The 23,474-nt window shown below is 38.9% G+C and overlaps 1 protein-coding gene across 7 annotated transcripts in view; it reads left to right on the top strand.

Annotated features, from left to right (window-relative positions):
• The window catches only part of cobl (cordon-bleu WH2 repeat protein), a 62,680-nt gene that overhangs the window by 18,437 nt on the left and 20,769 nt on the right, over positions 1–23,474 (top strand). For 4 of the 7 annotated variants that reach the window (XM_062422266.1, XM_062422268.1, XM_062422273.1 and 1 more), the window contains 5 exons: positions 1,989–2,217; positions 3,752–3,796; positions 4,497–4,585; positions 4,808–4,879; positions 12,934–13,116. In XM_062422266.1, coding sequence (XP_062278250.1) covers positions 1,989–2,217; positions 3,752–3,796; positions 4,497–4,585; positions 4,808–4,879; positions 12,934–13,116 — 618 coding nt within the window. The remainder of the gene's footprint in view (positions 1–1,988; positions 2,218–3,751; positions 3,797–4,496; positions 4,586–4,807; positions 4,880–12,933; positions 13,117–23,474) is intronic. The other 3 variants (XM_062422270.1, XM_062422271.1, XM_062422272.1) reach the window with 3 other exon arrangements.

Here is a 23,474-nt window from a genome sequence, read left to right as displayed (position 1 = left end):
AATATTTGATGAGTGCCTTACCTTTAGTTACCATGCATTATTTCTCTGCTCTTCTCACTGGCTGCTCTCTCTCCCTTTGACCCCACCTGGCTTCAGGCCAGAGACTGACACTATTTCAGACACTACTGTCAGTCACTCCTCCCCTCTGTTCTGTCTTTTTTATTGTATCAGTAGTCTCAGCAGTTAAAATAAATGACGTATCCTCATAAGATATAAGATATAACGTCAGATTTACTGACGTAACATTTAGTTGCTAGTTTACCAGCTACACCTAAAACGAATACAGTCCAATACGACAGTTCTGCAAAAAATCTACAATTAAGGTTATATTCTTCAGTTTTTGTTGAATGTGGTGTTGATTCAACATCGTGGTCATTTTGGAAGCTCTAGATTGCACTGCTGTCTAATTTCATTCAGTTATACTGAGAGATTACTCCAATATTTAGTCTATGAATATGAATAGAGAAGACAAAATATTAGAAACTGTTATGACCTCTGTAACGCAGCACAGTTCAGCATCAGTACAATATTATAAATTAACAGACTCAGTCAACAATAAAGAAATGTTGACCTTTCATCCAGCCAAGCGTTTAATGTGTGACTTTACTTTTGGAAGGGAAGCTTTAGTCTTTATTAACTTTTAACTACAGCTTGGCACTCTTCACTGGCACACAAGCAACAAAAGCAGAAAAAGAAAAAAACAGAAATAGAAATAATGACAAAGTTAATGGACAGTAGTCTGTTTTAAGATTTCAATGAAATTAAACATCGTGATGTAATACTGACATTATAAATAGTTTCAACATCTTAAATGGATGCAGTTGATTATACAAACTCAATTTGACAACAACACTAAAAACACAGCTGCTCATTTTTTTAAATTTTTTTTTACATGTGGGTAGAAGTATGTCAATTGTGATGAATTGTTGCCTCCATCAAGGAGCAGCAGAACAGCATGTCATTGCCAGCTTTATAACGCCACACTGTAGGAGAGGGATGACTAGATGGCTACTGAATCCCTTAATTTCCTTCGGGATTAATAAGTATTTATCTATTTATCTATCTATCTATTAAGTTTGTTCTTCTGTCTTATTATCTGTCTGCAACCAGTATATCAGGAGCTACTGGTCAGATTGGCAGACATTTTCTACATACACACTCTCAAGAGTGGAAAAATATCTTGATTTTTCGAAAGCCCATGACCTTCATCTAGCGCTATAAACCAACCCACCCAACTGCTAAATAGGCAAAAATGCATGATCTTTGTTATGCTTATTCATGGTCCCAAAAGAAGGAAAACCAACTTAGGCTACTGTCACTTTACCTGAAACACAAAGGTCACTGAAGAGGTATTTTATGAATGCTTCAGGCTCTTGACTCCTGAGTAGGGTGTGTGTTTTTATAGAAGCTGGTGTGAACCACTTAGTGATACAAGCTGCTGAACAGAGTGGCGCAGTAGTCTGCTTTCCATAACACAACACACTGTAGTGTTGTGGAACTACTTGTGGAAATACCTCCATGATCACATACATGTATGCAGACACATATTGCATGAACAGACACCATCTCTAGTCTAGTAAATGTGAGGAATATTTCTGGCAACAAGCACAATCTAAGTGTAATTAGCTCATTATTGAAGTGACTTTGCATGTTTGGATGTCTTTTTCTTATGGTGTTCCTCTCATTTCTGTATATTCTACATTGCATCACATTTGGTTCTTTGGACTGTCAACTGCTTACATGCTCAAATTATAGCCTCTTTCTTTTTTTCTTTGCCTCTAAAAGGAATATAGCCAGTAGAGTACTTCCACTCTCTGCATCTTTGTACACTTCTTTTTTCAAGCAAATTTCTAATCTATGACATCAGAATGGGATTCAGAAAACATCAGAAACAGATTTCTCCAATAGCCCCGACAGTGGCTAGTGCGTCCCTTTTTTCATTCAGTTGTTAGACATTAATGTGTACTTTTCTTCCCTCTCTGTATCAGAAAACTGTGCGCTTGATGGTGAACTACCACAGCAGCCAGAAGGCAGTGGTACGAGTCAACCCATTAGTACCACTTCAGGCTCTGATACCGGTCATCTGTGACAAGTGTGACTTTGACCCTTCACATGTCCTGCTCCTGAAGGACAGCATCAGTCAACACGAATTACCACTGGATAAATCCCTAACACAGCTGGGGATCAAGGAGCTCTACATACTCGATCAGAGTTTAGGTAAATATTAACAAACTGATTGTGTATAATACTCTGTTTCTTTAAGCATTGGGGTTCATTCACTTTTAAATGACTCAATTAACAATTGATGTTGAAACTGAAGTATCTATGACTACAACCATTAAAAAAAATCTCATATAGATTCAAAATTGAAAGGCAAATACTTCCTTTTGTTGGATTAATTGATTTAAAAATGAATAGAACCCCACCTGGATTTATGCTCTGTGAATGCAGTGGCTAATTAAGTAAGCTAATTAAAGCAGATGAAAGACAGCATCATGGATATTCATAGGAGCTTTGGCTTGTCCAGCTATTGTTATATTATCTGCTGATGGTCTGCAAATTCATATTGTGCATAAAGCAATGAGCAGATGCTATAAAGTCATTTACAAGTAGGACAACAGAACTTATGTAATGTTTATTTATTTTCTGTCTGTGTGCTTCTGTGTAGGGACAATAAGTTAGCGGAAATGCAAATCTGATCCGTAGAATTAGGTCAGCTGTATAACACATGGGTACGGTAACTGGACTGAGGCTTTGCCTGAATCCCTGCCAGCTACAGAGCGTGCTGTCAAGTGGCTGATCTCCGACTTTTTTGTGAATAAGTCATGGAGGAAAGAGAAGTTTGCTTTAGAAAGCAAAAACATTGACTTTTGTTTTAAAACTACATAGTTCACATGCCTTTTATGCTAAATTGTTTAGTCAGTAAAAAAAGAAAAAGACCTGTCTAAAATGGAAACTGAACTAAAATGGATCCCATGCAAACCTAGCCCTAGGCAACTCATGTAAATGGTTCCTGTGCAATGAACCACAAAAACAGTATGATATTGTATTATGCAGTACCTTGTGACTAGCGTATTAATATTTTTACTGTAAAGTACTGTGGAGTCAACATTGGTTTAACCAGCAGCAGGTGCAGCAAAACATTAAAAAACATACACATAAACATGCACCTTCTTACAATATGTTTGGCTAAATGAACCTTGGCAGATACTGACCCTTAGACATGTGCTAATACACGAGAGATATACTAATTAGGATACGTCATCCTTAATCTAGTAGGAATTTAAATTATGTTCTAAGATCTGATATTATGGTTCATTACCATGGTAACAGTCCACACCCAACATTATGTTTAGAGTGTGATCCTTCTGGAAAACCTTGTGGTTTATGGCCATGAAAGATAAGCAGGAACATTCAGAACGTTATGCAATTTTATTGCACAAATTTCTATTTTTATTTCGTCATATAATGGTCATATTTAGGTATTCAGCCTTGCACAATGTAACTTGATTTGTTAAGGAAAATCCACAAATAATAATTATTTTTTTGTCATGATTAGTTAAAGTAAAAGTAAGTGTTTCTTTGACTGGTTAGACACTACCACTTACCAGTAGTGTTTAACCAGCTACACTGCCAGCTATGATGTGGTATTACAAAAGTATAAATGCAACAAATGAATGAGCTTATTTTGATGCAAGTCCGTTATCCACAAGTGACTTCATTTGTTTTTAAACCTTGTCATGTTTTCCAGTTCTCCAGCTTAAAATGGCTTCAGCTCCAGCTCTTAACTACGCAGGTATTAGTCATAATAAGTCTTGTCTGTCTTAGTGATGATGGTTCAAACCAAATCCATATAGTTGTTTAACCCACTTTTCTGCTGCTTGCTCATTAACCCTGCTGCATTGGACATAGAGAATTGCTTGTTAGTTATCTTTTAATAGATACTTTTTAGGTTTAATATCAGTATGCTTCTATTACTCACTGGTGTCAACATCATCAATATCCTGCTAATGTGACTAACATTTTGATGATTTTCTATTAACATAGCTTGCCACTGCCTTTCCCCACACCCAATAACTTATAACAATAATTCTGTGGTTTTATTTTTAGATAGACTGTAGAGTCTACAAAGCTACAGTTAAAGGTGGTTCTCAGAAAATGTAAAGCTATAGCGCCCTCTCCTGATGAAGTTCAGTAGATTTACTCTATCCAGTTCTTTGGGAATGTCAACAGGTTTTATATGTATTTCATAAAAAATATAATATAATTACCAATAAAAGAAACATTTAGAATTTTTGTTGAATCAAAATAAAGTGGCTTGGTTTGTTGTTAACCTACTGTAATTAATGTATGCATGCCAGGGTCATTTGTCACTCAGCAATTCCCCATAAACTGTTTCTCAGTGCGACATTGATCTCTTTCCTTTTAATTTGAGGTGCTGACATTATCATGTCCAACTCATCTTTTCTTCTCCCCCTCCCCTTTTATTTTCCTAGACTCCATTCGCTCTAGCACAACCAGTTTGGGCAGACCGGAAAAGAAAGGTCTCCTGGGTATATTCCAGTTTAGCAGGAGGAAATCCAAGGTAAAATTGCTGTCTCTTGCATTTAAACAAGCAGTGTATTAATCTTACTCTTTCAAGATTTTTTTTTGCATCATGGAATCATGTATGAGGATATATATTAATTTATAAATTAACCCTGAGTGTTGCATGCGATCTGTAATTGTTCAGACTGACATCTGAGTTAGGCTGAATGCATGGCTGAACAGTTGAATGCTGCATGTGAGCTGTGCCTTCCGTTTGCAGACAGAGACAACATCTATGGACATGGATGACTCTGACGATAAATTAATCCAAAATACAGACACACACTCCAATGTAAGTACTACTAACACATCGAACAGCTTCAGGATATGATGAATATTTTACTTTTCTTTTGTGATCTCACCTGTAATATCTGGATGCTAAATTGTCCACTATGTTAACCAGCTACTCACTAACTGTGTCTCTTTACTACTGGTGATGGACAGATAGTGTCCTGTGGGTTTTTAGAACTTTTTTCGCTGAAAGCAGCTGCCTGCTGTGGCCTAATTTACCTTATAGGGGGACCCTGGACAATAATTGGCAGTTGGACCCCTCTGTGTTTTTTGTTGATACTGTTTTTTAGTGGTTCAAATTCAAATGTGCAATTTGTCCTATCACCAAAAACCAACTGACCCGTTGTGAATCAGGGATATGGGAGTGTCAGGCACCCACTCCCATGCACAGTAGTTGCCTGAATGAGAGTGACAAAAGCCACTAACAAACCTATGCCTCTTTCATTTTGTTAAGGAAATGCTTTTGCCATAGCTGAAATGATGCACTTCCCCCATTCTCCTCCATAGTGGACTGCATGATGCCGCCCCAATATAAAGGACCGCCTTAAAGACTTTAGATTGGTTATATGATGCAGGATTTTTTAAACTCTTTTATGGTTTCCACTTAGTTTTAACAACGAAACCTAGGAGATTGTCCTCAGTCTTTATGGCCTCTAAGCTTTTAGAGACTGACATATGATTTTTAAAATATTTAAATAATAATAAAACACTAAATATTGCAGATTTACTTTGGATGTAGATGCTGTTCAAACTATTATTAAAAATCTTACTACAGAAAATACATTGATTTATTCACATTTACTTTTTGTGTTTTAATTGAATACACTGTATTTTTCCAGTTGGACAAGTTTAATATGTCACCTTGTCATCATTTTTGGCATCTTATAGAGTAAACAATGAATTGATTAATTGTTAAAATAGTTATTACACCAGTTGATAGTGTAATTCGTTCATGCCCCAACGTGCGAGTGACCCCAAAGTGCAAGTGACCCCAAAGTAATCAAGTAATCATGTGGTATGTAAGACCTCCGGGGAAAAATGCTATATTGAAATTGTAATGTTTATTAGGGCCCGAGCGGCGACTGCAAGTCGCCTGGCGAAAGCCCTATTGAAATTGTAATGTTTATTATTATTATTATTATTATTATTATTCTTCCGACATTTCGTGCCCCAATTTCGCCCCTTTCCCAAATGCGAAAATGCTTATACTTTTGCACGGACGTCCGGCCTCATCCGAAATTCGATATTTTTGGGTGGTCGCACATGGTCAACGCAGAATGGCGGAATAGCGCCCCCTACAAAGTCCAAAAATGCCCATAGGGAATTTTGCTAACTTTGTCCTATGCTCACAAAATTCGGTACACATATGTATTATACCCACATATGCAAAAAAGCCTCTTGACCTCATGACCTCAACCCAACAGGAAGTCGGCCATTTTGGTTTTGATTTTTCCCGCCTAAAATTAACTCCTCCCACAGCGTTCGCCCGATCAAGTTCAAATTAGGTACGCAACATCTCCAGACCTAGCTGAGCTTAAGTTGTGCTCTGCGCATCCGTAGGTCAAAGGGCGTGTCTGCCAGGGCTCAACTAACTTTGGCGTGCTCGCCATGTACATACGAGTGGCTCTCACGCCCACATACTTCATCCAATCAGCTTCAAACTTGCTGGACATGATGATGGCTCCGCCATGAACGTCCCGGTATATTAACTTCCCACGTAACTCATAGCGCCCCCCGGTGGTAAAAGGAAGTGAACTTAAATTCATGAAAAATACATAGTTGACCCCATCAACTTCATTCCACTTCTAAAACATGCAGAACCAGTTGGTGAAGCTACATTATGAACACTGTGAAGCTACGAGTAATGGCGTCCCTGTGGGGGCGTGGCTACCATCAATTCCTTGCCATGAAAATATGTTTGGCTTTTTGATGGCTTTATTGAACACGTATCATCATGAAAATTGATACACAGGTCCAGGGTGGAGACCTCTTCCATCTGATAGGGGTGTCGCTCATGTCGCCCCCTAGTGGAAACAGGAAGTGCCATTTTTTGCATCAACATTGTCCGATTTCCACGAAACTTCACATGTGTGATGAGGGACTGACCCTGAACACACCTGCATGCATCCCATTACTGCCCCCTGGTGGATGAACCATCAACCTCTCATAACTCCTTCATGCTTTGTCCAATTCACTCCAAACTTCACATGACTGATGAGTGGCCGCCCTGAACACACCAGACCACACCAGACCATATGTGTAACTACCTGTGATTGCCCCCTACTGGATGAACGAAACATTGCATTTTTGGCCTCCTTCCAGGTTTTTTCTCACTTTCTGCTTCACGCCACAGCCCCGCCATGCCTCAGGCCCGGCGGTGGTATGGGCGAGCGAGGGCCCGCCATCGCCGCTTGCGGCTTTAATTGTTAGGTGTAGCTTTTAACAAGGGTTCCATCTAAACAGGATATTGGCCCCTAATTTTTCTGCTGGTGCAAGGCCAGCATTGGTCCAAACCAAATCTTCATGCAGTTTTCCTGAGGCGCAAGTCTATTTTTGGTACATCTGTGCATGTTTGGTATTTCTTTCTATTTCAAGGGGGCGCAGGGCATTTTCTGTGACTTCAGTTGGCAGAGGCCCAGGTACACAGACGTCTCCAAAATAATAACTATCATTTATGTTCGGTTTTGCCCCCTTCAGTATGCTACACTTTTTTTCATCTACTGCAGATTAACATGGGAATCAAAATACATTTTTATTTTTAAGGCAAGGCAAGGCAGCTTTATTTATACAGCACATTTCATACACAAGGGCAACTCAATGTGCTTTAAGGACAATACTTATCAATAATATCATCCAGAATGTCAGATCTTTTTCATGTTTATTAATCACACAGCGGCAGGAATGATATGTGCGTTTTATCTACAGTATTTGATGTTAGAGAGGGACTGTGCATCAGTTAACACATGGATGGCACAGTACAGGAAACTTCATTTATTATTTAAATCTTCCAACGTGACAACAGGATCAGTCAGGATCTACTGTACTAACTGTAGTACTACTGTAGTTAAGGTTTTGCATTTTCTAAACATCAGTGACAAAGTAACACGGCTGTCCGCAGGATGCATCCTGAGTTCCACCACATCTGTCCTGACATATTTATTAAATAAGTTCAAACTCAGTTTAGAGAATAAAGATATTTTTTCTGTCATGTCATGAGGATCATTACAGTGAGATTTCAGTTACGCCACTTACAGTCAAGTCTCAAAAGATTTGCAGTAGTCAGTTTTGCACATAGACGTACAGTATATCCATATAATGAGTGTGCAAAATATCCTCTGACAACCGGAGGTCCTGTGCTGTGTGTACTTCTTCCTAAACAGAGTAGTCATACAATAGCATTATGTGTGCATACTTTAGGCACAGCCGATACAGTGTGGATACTTTTATTCATCTTTCAATTATTTTGATGAATCAGTGATAGAACTTGCACACTTTTCAAACACTTACAACCAAATTACCAAACCTTTTGTATTTGTTTATTTAAGGATGTTGTTTGTACTTAAAAGCATGAATTAGGACATTTCAATATGCAGAGGAAGTCAACAACAACAGAGTTTAAATGTATTAGTTATCCTATATTGATTGTTTGCAAGACATAAGCTGTAGCACCAGTGTGCCAACAGCTGCAAAACATATGGGAACACATGTGCTTCATTTTCAATCATTGTCAGCATGTTTGGATTGGTGTATATTAATTTTTGGGGTGTCCAGAATGTATTTTGTAACTTCAGGAGCTTCACATAGGTGAACTCTCTTCTCTATCTCACTGAGCCTAGCTCTCCCCCAGTTCACCTGTTGCTGCGTTTAAAGGGAATAAGAGGAGCTTGTGTAATTTGTCATTATTGAAGCCCAGCCCGACTCCAGTTGCGCATAATGCATTCTTCCCACTATTAATGTATTCAGTCTCTCCTCCACAATGCGCCTGGTTAAGCCCAAAGTGCCCTCGTACTAATGGTTGGGAAAATTGCAAGAATGTGTTGGTCACACTCACACGTGCCATGCACCAGGAATTAAAACTTGGATCTGCGACTGCACCCTTTTTTGGTAAAATAGGGCGCTTTGTTGCTTATGGACAAAATGACTGGAGTTGTGGCCATGTGCCTTGATGTCCTCTAGAGGGCAGCAACTGTCTACAGGTCAGTGAGCAGTACTGCTGGGGCTCTGATCAATTTAAAAGAGGAGTGTCCCTGCTTTCTTTCCTTCCTTACAAAATGAGTGCTGAATAATAAAATGGACAGAGGTATAGAGTTCTATAGAGACTACAGATACAAAGCAGACTATGTGTCTGGAGACAAACAGCTTTGTGCTTGAATCCCCAACCCAAAAAGTGTAAGTGGGGGGATCTGAACAAATATCAATTATTAAAAAACAAACAAACTTGAAAACTTGATTTTTGATCATAAAGCCCATTAACAACTGAATTCCGAAACGTCTACTCCAAAATAAAAACTCTCTAGAACCACTCCAGTGTATGTGTGTAGCATACATTCATGTTAGACCAGATGTGCATTTACACGGTGCATTAAGCAGCTCTCTACCTGTTATGTCCATAACTCAATCACATTAATTGGATTTTGAAGCCATGAACCTCTGTTCAGCAGCAGCCATCTGTGGCTCACCTTAGATCAATATGGCATTTGATTCTATTAGCTGGAGAAATACTGCCTGTCTCACTCTGACTCACATCACTGTCCCACCAAGCTCAAGGCTTCTGTTTCAACTTCTCCACCCTTCTATGTCTTTGTTCTGTTTTTCCCTCAACATTGAGCATCTGGTTTGCCGACATTAAATTATTGTCATTGTCACCGATATCACCCTCTTCTCTCAGTTCTAAGCTGACTTTATGGTCTTCCTTATCCTCTTTGTCTTCTTTTTAATGTCTTTTTTTCCAGATGCTTCTGACTTAACATCTTCCTTAAGGCATTGAAAAAAATAACAATGGTGGAAAAGGGGAAATGAAACAAAGCAGAGCATGAATTAAACATGACAAAACATATTGAGTACAAGAGTATTTGCCATTTGCTTTAATGTGGAACCTTAGAATAAACTGGAAGATAGTGGGAGCTAAGTCCGATTTCTTCATATTGCCATTTCTCAGCCATATCACCCTTTCCAGTGGGCTTTAATACAGCTGGGCCTTTTCTCTCTGATATGATTGTTTCTCAGCCAGGGAGTGATATCAGACCACACACATGCATTTGTGCACACAAGCAAACACACACACAAACACACACACACACACACACACACACACACACACACACACACACACACACACACACACGCAGACAAACAGGGTTATCAGCCCGAAGGCATCAGATTACCCTACCTTGGCTACATTAGCACTAAAAGCCCAACCTCTTATCTCTAATTGTTCATTAGGGGCTAAACTATGTGTGTGTTGGTGTGTGTGTGTGTGTGTGTGTGTGTGGCCTTAAAGCACTCACATGGTCAGAGAGCATCATGTTGTAGGGCAGATTATTCTGAAGCAAACTGAAATTGGAAAAATGCTCTTTTTTTGGATTTTTAAAGAGACCAGGCTGATGCTGTATTTATTAAGTATCTCAGAGTAGAGTCTATGATAAGTGATATACTGTATATTTGGTCCCTCTTTCTTTCATTACAGTAAAACAATTTTATCAATTTTGTAATCACAGGAAGGTCATTCTATAATGTTTTGGAGAGAGCAGAACTGTCTCAGCCTCCTATCCACTACAAGAAAATGCATTTACGGAGTGAGTCATTTGGGTGCCTCACAACTGTGAATGCATCAGGATGGACTAATTTAAATTTGAGTCAAGCTTTTAGTGTGACAGTAGGGAGTGATTTACATATGTTTAATAGCCCAGTGAAGATAATTTCTTATGTGTGTGTATGATTTGTAGGGGAATCAGTTGTTTTGTTTTTTTAGCAATCCCCAGAAGTAAAAGATGCAGAAGTTCCACAGTTTCATTTTAAGTTACTCACATTGTAAGTATGAACACACTTTGAGGTTGGTTTCCCCCCAAATGCCTGCAGTACGTTTGGTACGGTTTCATTTTCCTCTCTCGCTGTTTTGACAGATTTCAGATTTTTTTACCAGAGGGAAAGAGTAGCAGTGAGCAGGTGAACAAGTCAGACAGAGTTCATGTGAATTTTCCACTTTGAACATAATATTTTTGGTGAGATGAGAACATACTTCTTTTTTAGGGTTCCCAATGAACAGTACATCAATCCTTCACTTCAAACATTTTTTTGTTCTGTCAGCCTCCATCTGTCGTCGACCCACCTCCCCCTTTCCTCCTCTTACCCCTGTTAATCACACAGCATAGTTAACAACTGTCACAACTTCTTTAATTTTTTGTATTGTCTTCATGTCTATTGCTGTAAGTTGCGGCCATGCTAATGTGCTTCTTCTATCTTTGTATTTAATGTGTTTTTACCCCTTTGTTTCTGTAATGTTTGTGTTTTTTATTAACTGCAGATATACTAGCCATCCCCTAACATGAAAAATTAGATTTAAAACTATATGAAGGAGAGAGGGGAGGGAAAGTGAGCAGCTGTCTGCACTTGCAGTGTCAACTAAGAACATAGTTAACAATGTGAAAAGTCAGATTCTCTCTCAAGGCTTTATTCACAAGTGATGGTTTAGTCTCAGAAACCTCATCAGATAAAAGGGACACTGTGGACAAGCACAATATACAATATATCTACATTTTTGTACTTTTAAACACATTTGCATATTGAAGTCTGTACACCCCTCTGTTTGAGCCTTATTCATGAAGATAATGTAATTCTGGATGTTGTGTCTGTCTTTCACCCTTTCTTATCTTATCATCTACAGACATATGATATAACACTGTGCACATTTTACACATGTGGCACAGTAATATTTCATCATATTTTTCTACAGATCAAACTAGTAACACTCCTAGTTTAAATACTGAAACCAAAACATTGTTCCCATGTGTCCTTGGCCCATGCAGATACTGTAGGCTACTTTTGGTTTATTTATCCAGGTTTTAAGATATCTGTTCAGATTTTTTTAAAATTTAATATCAAGCAACAAAATAGTATCCCATTCTCTCCTTACATGAGATGCAGAATGTACCAGATTTTTGCAGATTTCATGTCTGGGGAGATGGGGTTAGGAGGTTGGTTGATGATGACTGAGAGTTCATCAAGGGCACCAAAACTTCCATGTCCGCCACTGTCTTGTAGATGATGTCTACTTGTTCAAAAGTACAAAAAGTACAAATGTCTTCCTTATTATGAAACAGCTGCAGCCATGCCTACTGGACTGCTCTCCTTAAGGGTTTTTTTCAGGAGTACTGTTCTTTTCCCATCCTTCCCTACTGTGAGATGTTCTAATCTTGGGTCCAATTAATTCTAATGACCTGAACTTTATGTTCCTTTTTCCTCTGCTTTCATGCTGTATCCAGGCATTGTCTGAACACATCAATTAATCTGCTTTTAAACACTTTTCTTTTCTTAGATCATGGGGGTGTGAGGCATGGTTTGGTCCCCCCGTTGTGCCAAGGCTCTGTACCAAGCTGAGCCACGGGGAGGTTGTGATTTTCAGGAGCACTTTGGGCTCTCTTTGATCAGATATTGAAAGCCATTTTTGTTCCAATGCTTTAGCCTGGAGCAGCCACCCTTTGAAAATGTGTTGGCACTTTCAACCTGGTCAAATAAATGTTGCAATAATTGTTGTGACTGGACTCTGTACAGAGTGGACTATATCCCCAGAAACGTATGCATTTATTTACATGTTTAGTGTGTGCGCATGTGCATGGTTTTAGACTTCAATGCTTGAGGAGTGTGACCCTCCTGACATCTTTGTTTAGCATAAAGAAACCATGTTGAACATTCAATCCTGCCTTCTGAATCAGATTGGCAAATGATTTCACCCATGTATATTTGGTAGCACAGACGTGGATAGCCATTGATAGCAAATAGTACCTAAAGACCTGATTTGTCAGTCTGACCCACTTTTATTCTTGATGTTACCCCCAGGCTTCGTCCTCAGTGTCAGGAGTGCCCTGTGTTGAAGATCGGCCTAGCACCTTGGGCCAATCTCAGTCGGCCATGAACATCTCCAGGATGTCTCCCAAGTTTGACTCCAAGAAGAGGAGAGCTCCAGTTCCACCCGGGGCCCCTACCCCCACCATGGGACACACTAGCTTTGAGACGTATCAGGTGAGGGGATAAAGTAGCTGTTTTGAAATTGTGTATGATTTAGACACACTGACAAAATAATGCATACCGCCAAGTGGAAAACAGAGGCTACTATGTAAGGATTACAGGCGTGGCAATGTTTTAATGTTTTTGTAATCAGCCATGGGCTGGGTTTCAGATTGTGTCACTTAGTCCAAGCTTTGCATATGTCACAAGTACTAACACAAATGAAAATGCACATGTAAATCAAAAGTTTATTGCATGGAGACATACTGACTAATGCCTTTGAAATAATATATTATTGGCATTATAACAGTCCTAATTATGTAACACATCTGAATCTCTGCTCACAGGATTGACCTGAAATGCCATATCTGAAACCTGCAATATCTGTTTGAAGCAGCCTTTTCTTTGGCTGTTTTGGCCTAAGATTTAGCAGCTCAAAGTCAGAGTGACCTGTATCGTCTACATTACAGCAACAGCTCCCTGCGGTCTCATTATAGTGTTATGGCGGCATGCTGGGAAATGTTGTTTAGCAACCAACATCCTTCCTCCCTCCCTCTGATAATAGTTTTTGTTTATTTGGAGGAGTAAGTGTTCTTGGTGTATGCTATCAAGAGGAAATGTGTTCTCTGGACAGCATAGAGAACACAGAGATGCTGTTATCATTTATGGCTTAATTAAGTAAACTGAACTGAGTATAAAGGAGCAGAAAACAGTTTTGAGAAATGTTGTGTGGTGAGAGTACTAAGGATTGCTGGGGGTGCTAAAAACACAAGATTAAATGATCAGTCTTTTGTTGTTCTAAAACATTTTGTAATAAGCACTAGACATGAATGCACAGGGATCACTGTTCATTTTAGTTACCAATGGACCGTTTGGAGAGGTATAAATACTACTAGTTTTTATTGCCAGCTAACAGTCTGTGTCCTTCCTTTACAGCTTTAATTTTAACTTAATTATAGATGTTTGATGTTTGTGCTTATGTTTGCAGGGCATAGCGACTGTATTAAGAGGCATCTTATAGCTGTTTTGAGTATTTTTAGTATTGCAAATTGTCCACCTGTCACATCGAGAGTTATGACAGGCACCAGAGCTGAAATAGCGAGACACCACTGGAAGTCAGAAGGGCAGCCACACAGAATGGAGTCGGGAAGGTCATCTGAGGACTTGATGACTGATCTAATAAAAGATTTCTCCATCTCGCTCTTATGCCTTCTCTGAACTGTTACCCTGTCTGAACACAAAGTCTCATGTATATTCATACACGTCCACACGTTGCAAGGTCATGCTGTGGTGCAGGACACTTCTCATGTTTCACCTCGGTTTTTCGAGTGATGCCTGTGGAGCCGGTGAGATTGAGGACAGGCAGTCGATGTGCTCTGCTGGTCTTATCAACAGTTCAGCCTTGGGTCAACAAATGATAGAGTTTTCCAAACGTTGTGTACAGTAAAAACAGATGTGCTGTAGAATAGTGGACTTAATATGTGTGCTTGTTAACATTTAGATGGTCATCGTGATGATTACTACATGAATGGATGGATGGAAAGGAGGTGCTTTTCATCTGAGGACACAACAGAGGTGTGAGGTGTTCAAATATCAACAGCGTGCTCGGCCTGTGTTTGTTGTGTGAATGTGATTCAAACGGATTAAGTTTCATGGCAGTGACGAATGTCTTGGCAGCCAGGTCTTAGCAGGACGGTAGCAGGACAGGGGCATGGGCTTTAAAGAGTCAAATCAAATCAGATCACAAGCAGAGTCCAAGTTATACTTTACATTTGCATGAAATTTGGATCTGTAATTGCTGGAGGTGTGATTAAGATACAGTAGAAAAAATAAGCACACTTTGCTTGTCAGTAGAGGAACACATTATGATCAAAAAGTTGAAACCCTGCTGAAAACAGATGTCATGCTCCACCTTTATTTGTTGAACTCGAAAATATAATAGTGTAGCTACAGGTCTGTCCACAAGGAATGGCCTGGAAGTGGGCCAGGTTGCCTTGCAGAACACACACATACAATCATAACATGTCACAGTTGTTTATGTTGTATTTGTTGTATTTTGCTGACTCAGACCTTGCCATCCCCTAAAAACACTCAATTCTTCAGCATGCCGGTTTGTGTTACAGTCTACTAAGCTTATGTTCTTTAGCTAATGTCTGTGCACACAGTGTGAGAACATGCATGTGTATCCGTATGTGTGTTTTGAGAGAGAGGACTAAGCACGAAATAGCAGGTCATCTGAGGACAGCTCCCAATGACTGTCTTCATTACAGACCTCCCTCTGTGCTGAGCGAGCTTAGGCGGTCAACTAATTGTGACTTACAAGACACAGTAAGACACAGTAATGGACACTGACATCATGATATAAGCTTTGAGGATGATGAGATTGTTATAATGAAGCTTCAATTGACCTTTGGAGAGGCAGCGATCACTGAAGGTGGTCATTTAAATCATATCAGGAACATAGTTAGATTAAGATCATTGACAAAATTAGGAGGGTCAGAATCTTGTTATAACCGACTAAATATTGCAATATTGGTTCAAATTCAGGGCCACATGCTAAGGCAAGATGACAAGTGAGCAGTTATTTACAACTTTTCCATCTATCATAATTTTGCACTGTGGCTCTGTCCCTTGCACTCTTTCCTGACAGTTTTTTAGAGGGCCTAAGAATCGAGGCTAAACTAATGTGAAAGGACAGGCTCACAATTTTTCTAATCTTCTTAAAACAATACTCGGGTACCCAAATGAACATTGAAATAGGTTTTTCTTACCATAATTATTCCTCCTGTTCCTATAGGCCAATAGAAGATCCCTTCATCATGCACTTAAAATGTAAGAGCGATGGGGGGCCAAAAACCACAAGCCTCCTGTGCAAAAATGTCTTTGAACAATATGAAAATATATCTACAGCAAATATGAAGCAAAGAAGGGTTTCATGCTAAAAAGGCTGTGAATGTGGCAGATATCCACAACTCAGACTGCTAAAGCCTCATTTAAGCTTCAGATAAATGGAAACACTGTGGATTTTGGCCCCCATCATTTACACTGAAAATGCATTTAAAGGGGATCAAGTGATTGCTAGTATGAACAGTAGGAATGATTATGACGAGGAAAACTTTTTTCAGTGTTCATTTGGGCAACTCACTGTTGTTTTAAGACAGATTTGACAAACTGTGCGTCCTTTAAATTTACTTATCACATTTTGTCTGCATGAGCTAAATACAACAGCAAAAACTTTTTTAAGTTGAAAGAAAAATTGTGTTATTAGGATGGATTTTGAAAAAAAGTCATATAGCATATTCATTCTAATTGTATGTTTGCAGTAAACCTTTTCACACAATATGGATTGATTTCAGAGTGTTGTCACCAAAGAAAGGTTAACATCTCTATTTAAGATTAAGTTTACAGAGAATAAGAATGGATGAGAATAGGTTTAGCAAGGACCTTAAAAGCAGATGATACAATATTCCAGGAAGAGAAGAGAAAAAGTCAGAAGTTTACAGTTTTGTTTCTCCAGTTTAACAAATCAACAATCTGTGTCTCTCTCTATGGGAGCTGCACTGAATTAAATTATGTTTAGGAACATTGAGTTCAGAGAAATAAGACCTTGTTTTTGGGCTGTTGTTCTTTTTTCTTTCTTTTTTTTTCTCCAAAAAGCAATAGGCAGTCTGTTATTGTGGTTTGGAACAGAAGCCATGTCTACATTGCCTCTTGTGATAAAGGAGTTCAGAGAAATCCTGTGCTTTCTGCTTCACTGCTCACTAACAGAAGGTGCTTCTTGAGTAAAGTGCATTTCTGTGCCTGTGTGTTGTTGCGTGTGCAAGTGGAATGAAAGATAAAGACAGAACAACTGAAGCAGAGAATGAGAGAGAGGATAAAAAACAAAAGAGAGAAACTGAGTGACTTCGAGGGTCAGAGAGAGACAGGAAGTCATACTGAGGTAACATCAGGTCTTATAAAGGGTTTTAGATCTGTGCATTTGCGCTGTGCAACATTAACAATGTATAAGCTTTGGGGTCGTGTTTCCAAAATGCAGTACAGCATGAAATTTGGTTTGCATGCCCTTAGTGCCACCCTCACCTTGTGGAAGAAAGACTTGACTGGGTAAACGTTTAACAGAGGACATGCAGGATTAAAGAGCAGAGTGTGAAGAAAAGAGATCAGCAGCAGTAAGCAGGTTGTCTGTAAGAAAAGTTTACAAATGTAAAAATGGATTACTTACCACAGCTAAATGTAGACTTCTAGTTTTTATTCTACTTTCATTGCCCCTATATATCACTAAATGATTGAGCAAATATAATCCGTATTTCATCCAGTACAGTTCCAATACAATACATGATTGTTTCATATCCTGCACGCAGAGTTTTTTTGTGAAACCTAAAGACACAGAAGGCAACAAGGAGAGGAGACATGTGGAGAAACTCATAATTCACATGACATCTGTTCACTGAGACAAGTGAACCCTGATGTGGAAATAAAAATTTGATGACTGTCTCTCAGTTGAAAGAACACAAATGAACCATGGTAGCTGAAACATTGTTGTTGTTTTTATATAAAGCAAGGAATCTCTGTCTGTCCGTCTGTCTGTATGTATGTATGTATGTCTGTCCTTCACATATCTATTGAACCTTTCATCTGATCGACACTACACTTGGCAGGCGCATTGCTGGGGAAAAGGGGGAGCGCTGTGTTGAATTTGGTGCCATTTGGACACGTGGTACATTTAACATTAATAAACTTTGAATACACCAGCCATCAGTGAGCTTCAGGCCTCTGCCGGCTGACTCCCACATGTCAGGGAGAGACAAAAGACGAGATGTAACACGAGTCAGAGAAAAATACTCTAAAGAGAGGAAGGTAGACAGCGAAGACAGAGCTTTTAATCAAGAACGGACAGTCTGACCCTGTGTCTAGACAGAAAGCGTAACGTCATTTTGTCTCATATGCTTCAAAATTGTGAAGCGACACTACAGACACCACATAGCGTGAGCAGTATGTATTAGCAGCAGCAGAGACTGAACCATTGTAACTGCACAGCGTGTCAATACATAATGTCTTATTTTAGGATGCACATTATTTTATTTTTAAATGTAGCTCTTATTTTACTTAAATTGAGAAAAAAAACATGTATTTACTATCAAAGTACAAAGCCTACTGTGTATAACAGAAGGTTTTTCTTTCATGTTGTTGGTGTCTATACTCAGTCACACTTCACATCAACTGTATTTTTCTATGTGTTGAAGTAGCGGTTGGAGGCCAAGCAATCGGCTCGTTCTGAGTAAAGGCACGTTGGAACGGGCACGTTTCCCAAGAAAGAACTGATAATGTTACGTGATTGCTTAAAAGATCTTGCTATCGGCAGTTTGCAGTGCTTAGAGGGACGGAAGTATTGTTTTTAGTATTTTCTATTTGGTCCAAACTAGAAATTTGTTGTGCTTTTTGGATTGCTGCCAGGTCTCTATGTGTGCAGATGTGTGTGCATTGTTTTTATGCAGATGAACATGTGTGTTAAACAATATGGCAGACTGAGCTTTCTGCCAAAAACTGTCGCCTTAGTTTTCTGTGTTGCATGAATTAGTTTTTGTGTATGCTGCATTCCTGCCTGTGTCTGTAAGGCTTCATGATTGATCGGGCTGACTACCTTTTTCTTCCTGATGATCTGTCACTTTGTGAAAATAGAGTTGGCAGCAGTGGGAGGCTTGTTTTTCACAGCCATCCATCAGTTCAGTAATTGTCTCCAACGGTAGCTAACTTTAATCTGCTCTAATGCACAGATCTGGTTCAAACACCCAGATAAAACATATGTTTCTACTTGATCAGTACTGTTATGTTTCTGTATGTTTTTATCTTTCTTTCTTCTAATGCTTTCCATCTGTTTTTTTTCTTTCTTTTTTCCTTTGTCCCCCCTTGATATCAGCTTTTCTTATGCTGCACACCCTCTGTTTTGTTTCTTTTACAACATTTGTTGACTGGTCGCAGTTTCACTTGATAAATACACCCTCCACTTAACAGCGTAAACAAAGAAGGTCAGCCATACTATTGTTGGGTTCCATTGCTGTAAGCCGTTGTATTTGTGGTTAGACGGCCCTAGCCTTGGTCAGATAAGAATCTGTGAGAGAACAATAGAACGAGGGAGGGTAAAAGTAAGACAGATTTAGTAGGACTTTATTTGTCCCCAGAGGCGCAATTGGTTGTGCAGCAGTAAAAACAGCAATAACACAAGATCAGAAACGGCTGAGGCATTTAAATACAACACATAGTAAAAAATAAAAACATAGAGTACATAATATTTACCAAGCATGGTGGGTTGGTCAAGCTAATATCACATTTTTCTCAAGTCTAGCAGTGAAATGGCTGAGGGTATGAATGAGGGTTTGTATCTGTTTGTTTTGGCTAATGGGTATTTGAAGCTGGAACCCAGAGGCAAGCTCTGAAAGTCTAGGTGCAAGGGGTGGGTGCCGTCAGACAGGATAATCAGATAGACTTTTCTGTGATACTGCTACAGACTTTGATCACCTTACATTTTTCTGTTTTAGATTGAGAGAAGCATACCAACAGATAAAAGAAAAATGTAAAAATTGACTCAATAAAAGATCTGTAGAACAAAGTCATCAGGGGGCTGTCAACAATGAACTTAGACAGCTTCCTCAGACAGAAAAGGCACTGCTGGCCTTTTTTACTTACACAACATATTGGTCTTACAGTCAAAGCAGTGAAAAAATGGAAAGAAGGAAGGCAACCCGGTTGTTCCAAATGTGAGTTGTTGATAGCGGTTCTGAAGGATGTAGACAAGGATGTTTGCCCATTTGCCACATGGCTTTACTGTATCTCTCCACATTTTGTGGAGGAACAAAACATCATTTTCTGAATCAGTTGGGAGTGAAGAAAGGAGGAGGCTACAGCTGCCAAAGCAAACAGGCTGCCCTTCCTCCGTTCATCTCACATCCTCCATTCTTTCTTTAGAGCTGCTGTTTTTGTTAATATGCGCTACAGATGAAAACAGCTGGTGCATTGTCTGTAAAAGGGCAGTGTACATTTTACATCCATTCAAAAAGGCCTCAAAAGATGTCATTGACAATTTTGTCAGCTTTGTGAAGATAAAAAAAAATCTAACATGAAAAAAAGCCCTGATATAAAAACAGAATCAAACCATAATATTTTATATAATATTGGATTGACCAGTTTGCAGCTCTTTAACACTATAACAGGTTGTCGTCTGCCTGTACACTGAACCTTCTTAGATGGAGTGCAAGTGTACTGTGGAATTCTGTAATGCAACAGAAAAAGTAGATTTTTACATGCAGTAAAGTTCATTACATGGTACTTATATTCTGTTCCCCACCTTTCCAATTTTATCTTTGCCTCAAAATAGTATGAACACTATTTATTTCAATATATTGCATGTTCTATGGACTGTATGTTTGCTTGATCTTGTGGTTGTGGTGAGTGAAATATAGGTAGACATTGTATGCTCATGCAATGGCCTTGAAGATTGTGATAGTGTGAGTTAGGGGCCAGGAATAGGGGAGCAAGTCACTCTGCCATGTAGAATATGTAGGACAGGATCTGTTTGCACTTGAAGCTGTCAAAACATCTTGTGTATGTAACCGACCAGGACAGATGGGACAAACAATTGAAGCAAATGTATGTTTGTGTCAGTCTCAAACTGTTCGTTGTTGATCATGTATGTGTGTTTGTGTGAGAGAGAGAGAGCGCCTTTGTCTAAACTGTTTATGCAACAAAGAAAATATGGATATATTACCATCTGTCACCACAGTTACCTTCAAAGTCAACAGAGTTGGCAATTACACTGTAACAGCATAGTGTCTGTAATCTCAGTATAATTTCAAAATGTCCTCTAGCTCCTACTACAGTATGTCTTAATAATTAAACAACTATGTGCCTTTTCTTTGCACATGTAGATGATATGTCATCTAATAATTAGGGATAACCCAGTCACATTTTTTGCCACCAATCCCAAGTATATTAAATCAGATTTAACACTTGTTTTTATCATATATGTTTTTTCCCCTGATTAACATAGAGAAACTTTGTAGACTTTACCTACAGCAAGGCAACATTAAAATGACTAAAGGCACCATACTCGATAATAAAGGACCCAAACTTGCAATGATGATTAGTCCCTACTAAAAGTTGCCATGGTTTCCAGTTTTTATTTACTGTGGACAAATTACTTACCATGTTACTGTTCTACTACTACTACTACTACTACTACTACTACTAGTGATACGTTCCTCTTATTGCTCTGTCCCCAAACCCCCCTGTGCATATGGACATCACGTTAAATGTAGGGAAAAGGTGAAGAAACCATTTGATTTCTCAAAGAGTAGGTTAGTAGGACAAAGTAGATGACAATGGAACTGGGTCAGCCATGTATCTGTCCCCTTATCCTTAGCTAGCCTCTTCTACCCCCCCACCCCCCTCCCTTACTCCCCACACATTGTTAAGACTTCTAACATGTAATTCTTTTCATCATACACACCCATATATGTTAATTATAACAAACACAGACAATAATTCCAACACACACTAAATGTCCTCTAGCCTACTGTTAGGATGTATTGACCTCTGTGCCCTCGCAGTGTTGAGACAGTTCAACCTCTATTATTATCTCTGACATACACATACATACACATGCATCTGTACAAACACATGCATATATGGATGAACTCATGCATTCTGACATGCACAAGCACACACACACTGTTACCCCCTCTCATGCACGCACATACTCCATTTCACATTCCACATTAGCACTGTAATGTTGCCCTGTTACAAAAGCTCCTCACCCATCAACAGTGCTTCAAAACAACTGATGAATGGTCACGCCACCAGGTTGAAGCCTCCATGGGTGGCCCTATCTGATCAACATGCTCCAACATGGGGCCCTTCGCCTCTCAAACCATAGTGTGGAAAATTTAATGGACACACCAGACTATCCTGCCACGGCCTTCTATGCGCCTTTGTATGAAGGCTTTAAAATATGACCATGTCCACATATGTTATGTTGTTTCAATCGCTTTTTAACAAGAGCCCATACAAGACTTAATAAGAGAAGAAAAAATATGTGTGTCAACAAAGAAGGATCTTTATAGATCATAACTGTGTCTTCAGGATGTGCACCATCATGCTTGGTGTGATGCTCTCTCCTGACCAGTTAAGGCTAATGATCATGTGTGAAATCTTGACCAAAAAATGTTTGTAATGTAGTTGTTTAATTTTATCCATTACTATTCAGCTTAGTTATGCTAACATATTAGTAACAAAATTATAAAATAAGAAAAAAAAATACAGTATCTTTACTGCAGCTTATCATACTCCTCAAATGATAAATTCAACCAGTCTCCAGTCTGAGCATTGTTTCTGGGACCGTTTCTGACAGGAGCAAAAACACTGCAGAGAATAGGAAAGCATTTTTAGCTTTTTTTTTTTTTACTTGTTAATGGAGTTGTTCATCAACAAAGTTACATTGATATGAAAAAAAGGAAGTCCTCACGGCCTTACTTCCCTTCTTAATCATCAGAAATAAATGGCCCTCCATTGACCTGTTGGTTGTGTGTCTTGTAGTTAGTGGATAAACAGTGTGGAAAGTTATCTCTGTCTTGCAGTATATTAGCCCGGTAGATATTTATTGCACCAGAATATGATCCACAGAATCTGGTTCCTGTGATAGTGAGAAGCATTATCTTCTGAATGTCAACCTGATAAGACTACTTAAATAAAATGTATTATGTCATTATTTGATCTACTGCATAACTATTCAATTTGAGAACTGGTAAATAGGAATAGGAAGAGTATGTAGCATCTCTGTGTATTCACATATTTTGATTTTGTCCTTCTACTGTCTCTAATTGATGTACTGTGCCTTTCTATCAAGTTATTTTGAGCTTCTCCATCTTGAACCTATCGCTTATTTACACAGCTATGCAGTGAATTCATTTGACATTGGGCCTCATTCACTTATACATGCATAGATATGTTCTTACTTTGCGCCATGTGTGCATCGTTTTTTTGTCTCTGTCCACAACAGGCCGTGATTTACCAAAAGCAGAGCGCCGCTCCCTGTGCCACTACTGAACTGTCAGACTGTGAGGACACTGAACAGGCTGCCGGTTAACCAGCTGTACAGATCACGGCTAAATCTGACAGGGCTAATTAATCACTGTCACATTCCAATAAGGAAGCTCTGATATACAGTATAAACTAATGTCATCGAAACAATTTTAATATAATCATAATTTCATTACATTTATGATGATAATGTCATGGTTTACAACATTTTAGATATGAATTTATAATATATAATTAGTTAGTCAATTGTGGTTGTAAAACAGTGTTTATATTGCATAAAT

This window comes from Scomber scombrus, chromosome 7 (genome assembly GCF_963691925.1).
Source record: "Scomber scombrus chromosome 7, fScoSco1.1, whole genome shotgun sequence".
NCBI lineage: Eukaryota > Metazoa > Chordata > Actinopteri > Scombriformes > Scombridae > Scomber > Scomber scombrus.
This window is presented reverse-complemented; position numbering and strand designations above follow the sequence as displayed.